At 39.5% G+C, this 6,000-nt stretch overlaps 1 protein-coding gene across 1 annotated transcript in view; it reads right to left on the bottom strand.

Moving 5' to 3' along the window:
- Nucleotides 1-6,000, bottom strand: part of LOC101864153 (probable phospholipid-transporting ATPase VA) — a gene marked incomplete at its 3' end in the record, with an annotated part of 64,863 nt that overhangs the window by 55,040 nt on the left and 3,823 nt on the right. The window contains 1 exon segment of the mRNA XM_013083745.2: nucleotides 2,986-3,492. Within this exon segment, the coding sequence (XP_012939199.2) occupies nucleotides 2,986-3,386 (401 nt within the window).

Here is a 6,000-nt window from a genome sequence, read left to right as displayed (position 1 = left end):
AACAAACAGCAGTCGCCCTGGTCATGCTGACCAGTCAGTTACATAAAACTGTACATGTATTGGCGCCTCTCCAACTGTCCCCTCTCCTCCCAGGGCTCTTATCAGCACCTCCCCCCCCCCCAACCTCCCAAACTCCAAAACACACAGATACACACACACACCTTAACCAAACCCAATTATTAAATTTGTTTCTTATGCTACTTCTTTTTGTCAAAAAGGCGAATTGTTCTTGTTTCGTTCTGTTTTGTTTTTGCTAAAGGGGGTGGCTGTTAGGGTTGGTGGTCGGTTTTGGGGTTGTTTGGGTTTTTTAAATGTTTATTTTTTTTTGGGGTGGGGGGGGGGCTGCTTTTTTCTAAGCATGTGTTTTCACACAGTTTAAATCCTTTAGGAGGCGGGCTTCGAACATGCCTGTCAGTGTCAGGGCCAACCTGGGCTGAGAGGGATACAACGCTCCAGCAGAAAGACTGCGATACAGGATGCAATAAAGGCTCCCCACACGAGAATCGAACTTGACCCTTCTGCCTACGACGGCCAAGCGCCTAACCGCTACACCATAGACGCCAGTCGCACTGTCTGAGTTTGTAAAAGAAAAGAGAAGCACTTCGTCAATACAACAGCGAGGTGCCGGGGGAAAGAGCGACAGGCAAATTGAAACGACAAAAATCAAAGATCAGTAGAAGCGTAGAACCTAGCCTACCAGTGGCGCGCTCCAGCCACCCTTTTGCAATAGAGCGTAAATGTGTACCGATAGACGGTGTCTCAACCTTCGGCGGACAACTTCAAGTGATATTGAACGGTACAGCCGATAAGAATCGAAACAAGAGAACCGCTGAGTGTTTGAAGATTTTTTCCAACACGTCAAAAAAAAAAGAAAGAAAAAAAAAGCAATTTCTTGGAAAACAACAACTCAGGGCACGATTTCTTTAAAACATTCTCCCCAACGATAGTTATTACTTTGAAAGGTAAACAAAGTAGGCCTACTCATTGTTGTCAAGAGCCACAGCATAGAAGAGCAGTTCAATTTGTTCTGACATAACTAATCGATACAAGACGTGTATTTCAGCAGATCGAGGTTCCCTACGAACCGAGGACAGTTTCCACTGACAGACAAAGAGAGGGGAGGGGGGGTTCTTGACAAACTTATCTTGTTCATGTGAACTGTGAACCCTTAGATGGGGCTGAGAGTTTTACAGCCAACCCCTTATCTTAGGATAGGTAGGTAAATCTAAGATATATATATATAACTTTCCCAGATAATGTCGAAAAATCTTGGATGTCCCGCGTGTAAGTTGCGACGTTAAAGATCCTTTGGTGGTCCAAATTCGATAAGAGTAGGCTTCGGCCACCACTTGAGCAAAATTCAAGATTAATTCCTACCAAACTGAAAATATTTCATTGTTCCGGGCGCTCATATGACATAATTGTATGTATATATATATATATATATATATATATATATATATATATATATATATATATATATATATATATATAATATATATAAGTGCATTTGCGAGCGCCATAAAACACTTACAAAAACAAAAACCATAGGTAAAACTTTTTTTTTGCAAGGAGGTTGTTTTTGAGGGTTTTAATTTAATTTTTTTTTTTTTTTTTTTTTTTTTTGGGGGGGGGAAGGGGTTTAAAGACTACCACGATAACGGCAGTCATATTGAAAATAAACAGCGTTCATAAAACTAAATAGGATTTTTTAGCTTTCAACCAAATTCATTCAGACTTGGTATATGGGTAGATCTACCCAAAACATATTTGCATACACTTCTAGGCTCTTGGATGTCTTGAAGGTGAATAAAAATTTAACAGCAAATGACTTACCCCTGCCCTTCACACCTCCAAAATTTCAATGTGATTATATATTATCATCTATAATTCAATCATGAATGCATCTGATCTATTCAACTGTCCTATTGTTCAAAGTTAGGTTATGATGTAGACAACAAATCCTAAAAATATCATTGGAATCAAATAGAAACTTAAAAAGTAGAAATAAAAAAATAATTAACAATGAAAGTAATTTAAAAAATGATATTTGTGACAAAATAAATCATGTTTTCTCAAAAGTATGCACTTTCTGCCCTACCCATTTTTGGTAAAAATATGTGTTCTCCAAATTTCCACAAGACAGTTTTAGGCTCAAATGAGAATAGCCCAGAATATCCTAATTTGACCCAAAATCATCGATTTTTTAAAAAAGATGCCCCCCCCCCCCCCCTACACACACACACACACCTTTAAAAAGAGGAACACCACCGGCATATGCACCCACACACACACACACACACACAAATTGAATGAGAGAGAAAATGGGTGGGAAAGAGAGAGAGAGAGAGAAGGCGACAGTGTGCACATTCAACATTCAACTTCAATTCAGCTGTCTGTTGTCTGTCTGTCTGTATGTCTTTCTCTCTCATGCACATAATAATATTTTAATGTTGGCAGAACTTGGCAAAACCAGCTACCATGAAAGTATGGCAAAATATTTTACTCAATTCTGGTTAAATGTTACAGTCAAGTTAATTTCAGGCAACATTAACAAAATAACAATGCCAATTGCATGCAGTATGCTTTTGTTTTAACTTTTAAAAATGTGGGTTTTTCAAAATAATCTTTCACTGGAGTGGCCAGGCAAAAAAGTACAATTGGTGCCGACAATGATTAGGAAACAGCATAACATTACTCACAAGGATAAAATTATCTTCCATACGAAAACCCATGGACTCATTATCTTTACAGACTTATATAATAATAATAATATCTCTACACCCCATAGCTCACGTAAATATACCTCATACATTTTAATAACTTGTCCTGAGAAGAAAGAATGTACTGTGTCCTTATAAATATGATCCAAAATAAGTAAGAACAGAGGGGGGGGGGGGGGGGGACCAATGGTTCAAATCAAATTATATTTATACTAATGGATTAAATCTGGCAAAACTTGTAAAAAGGCTGGGCTGTACTCACACGTCAAAGACCCTGCACGCAATACTATTCACTTTCTTGTCAGATCTGTAGCGCCGGAAGTCCTCAAAGGCATCTTTCAGAGCCGTGACTAGCAAGACGAACAGCACAGGCAGTGCCGCAACTTCTTTGGCAAACGCCTGCACTTGTGGAATCCAGTTCAAGGCCACCACAAATATGAAATATATGTTCGCGAAGCGGTGAAACTGTTCAAAAAGATTTTTGGGTAAGAACGTCAGTAAAGTGTAACGAGTAGTTTTGATGAAGTTGTTGCTGTACCCATGGTTCGGATGTGATTTCTTCTTTATAGAGATATTCTCATCCACAGTGTGATTTGGGACAATTGGCCTGACTTGAGGCTTCACTCCCCTTCCAGGTAGGCAGCTATTTAGAAAATTTCCCATCCTGGACGAACTCCTCTCCGGTTAGATGTCTGGAAGTTGCCAGTTGTTTTGTTGGAGGTGTCAGTATTATGGTACCATTATCACAATAATGTGACATTCACAAGTCCTGAAAGAGAAGACAAAATATCTCTAGTCAGTACTAAACAGGGAGGAAAAATGTGGATCATTACATTGCAATTGCTATTCTGTGCCATTCATTTTTTTTGTGTGTATGACATTACCACAGCACATTCAGCAGAAGAAAAAAATCTGTTGTGTTGGAAAACAATATTAATTGTGGGGTTAAAGTCAGGGACAGCATGAAAGATTTGACAGGGGGAAGTATCAAGGTGACTGAAACTTAGACAAAGATCACTCTAAGATTAGAAAAAAAAAAAAACCTTAACCAGCAGTGCCATTTTCTCTGTCTAAACGAACAATATACCCTTCTCACTGATGAACCCAGGTGCTGTATTTTTTTGAGTACTGGCAACACTGTTTTCTCAAACACCCATATGGATGTCTTAAATGGCCCTGAGCACCAGAAGAAAACAAAAATATCCATCATCACGGGGAGTGCATCAGGATAAATGAGCCCACCAGGCTCACCAGTAGTGTACAGTGTGTTACATTCACTGCTGGTACCAAAACGCATAATTATACATTATAATTCGTTAATTTGTAGTGAACTTCCTAGAATCTCGCATGTGAGGGTGAGTATTGGGTTGTGGGGCGTGACAAAAAACATTGGGCCATGGTGTGTGTACTATTTAGTGCTTCATTATTTTGTGTTTGCGGGCATGTGTACACATGCCTTTGTGTGGTTGTTTGAACGTGAAGGTATGGATCGGGAAGTCATTACAAAAGAGGGTTGGGTGGCATGTCCTAACCAGTGTTGATTACATCGTCATGATCATAATCTGAAGTAAGATCTTTTTTTTTTAAGTGATAAGACTAATTAGCATCAAGCTCTTCTTTTTTCTTGCTTTGACACTGAACACGACCCACATACTATCCATTCTTCTAACAATAAAATACTGTTCATGATAGCAGAGAAGAGGAAACTTAATTGTCTGACAATATAACATCACATAGTTCCCTTGATTTTCTTCGATATCTGTAATTTTTCTTCAGCAGTAATCGTTTGAATAACAGTCAAACCTGTGTAAAACGGCCACCCATTGTCAAGGAGAAAAAGTGTCCGTATAACACAGGTGGCCATCTTAGGCAGGACAGATCAAAATGATGAAAGCAAACCATTTTCTTCTGAGGTTTTTATTCTCTTTTGAAAAAGGGTGGTGGGTGGTGTAAGAAAGTATTTCTTTAAATTGTCGTTTTGCTTTTCGGTTAGCTTTTTTTTTGTAGCCGACTTTGTGCAAGGGTAAAATAAACAGAAAACTATGTAAGACGATGAAGACCGAGCGTCATGGTAAAACAAACAAATGGGTCGTTACCACTTGGAGAGCGAGCAACGCTTCTGTCGCAAGTTCACGTCAACGTCCATTGTTATTTTGTTACAGATTAGGTAAAAAAAACAGTGACCAGTTGCTCAAATACGATTTGTGCATGAGTTGTAGGTGGGGCTTATAAGTTATGACAGATCACACACTTCCCTCACCAGCAGTTAAAAAATTATTGTTACCCATTGGTCAACTTGGGCAAACATTCATATATATGAGGGACTAACAATAACGACAGGTGAATGGATTATGACGGCCCATCCACAGCGTTAGGAGCTGATTCAAAATTTATGACAAAGCCTCAGGCAATGAGAGACCACTCCTGGCCATCTGAGCCAAGTAAATTTGACCATGGGTTGATAAAATTAGGTGGCTGCGGCCGCGTTGGACAGGAGACCGTTTATACTGTTAAATTGTATAGAAAAAACACAAGAGGGGAATGGAAAGTGGCCATTTGTACAGGTGACCGTATTATACAGGTGGCCGTCATGACATGTTCAACTGCATAGATGTATCAAATACGGTTGTCAACCCCTGAAGTGTTAAAGATATCCTTGGAAAACTACCCAGAGTAGGCTACTCCATCTTCACATTGTGTGACTATGTTTTTCAGTTATTACAGTAGTCTCCATGTAAGAACCCTCTCATCCGGAGACGAAAAAAGTGGGTCTTGTGCAAGTTTCAAGGAGCACCACTTACTCCTATTAATTAACATCCTGGTAATCACTATCTCACTCACAACCAGCCATTTTCGGGGTCGTTATTCCCTGTGTACCACCGTTTTAAGGGTAGTTTTTAAAAATCACTGTGCTTTTCATAATCAACATAGAGACTAGAAATTTGGAACATTGTTTTTGAACATAGTAAAAATTGCCCTGATGAAATTACAGCTTTGTTTTATTGTAACTTTTTTTCACAAGTTTTCAAAAATTGGTCAAAAACTGCTTTCCCTTTGCCTTTCTTACTCACGCCCTTCCCCCACTACTGCAACCCTAAATCTAGGTTTTGGAGGCCCTACTAAACCTTACTCTTCTTTGCAAAATTCCCCACCCAGTTCGTCATAACAATCTTCGACCAATTCATCAGTTTCTTAGCAGTGGCGGTGGGTAGTGAAGGGCTTACGGGCTTGAGCCCCTACCCCCTCCCCACCCACCACCCCCAACTCTATCCCAAAG

This window comes from Aplysia californica, unplaced genomic scaffold, assembly GCF_000002075.1.
Source record: "Aplysia californica isolate F4 #8 unplaced genomic scaffold, AplCal3.0 scaffold00252, whole genome shotgun sequence".
Taxonomy (NCBI): domain Eukaryota; kingdom Metazoa; phylum Mollusca; class Gastropoda; order Aplysiida; family Aplysiidae; genus Aplysia; species Aplysia californica.
The sequence above is the reverse complement of the archived record's forward strand: the minus strand, read 5'-3'. Positions and strand labels throughout refer to the sequence as shown.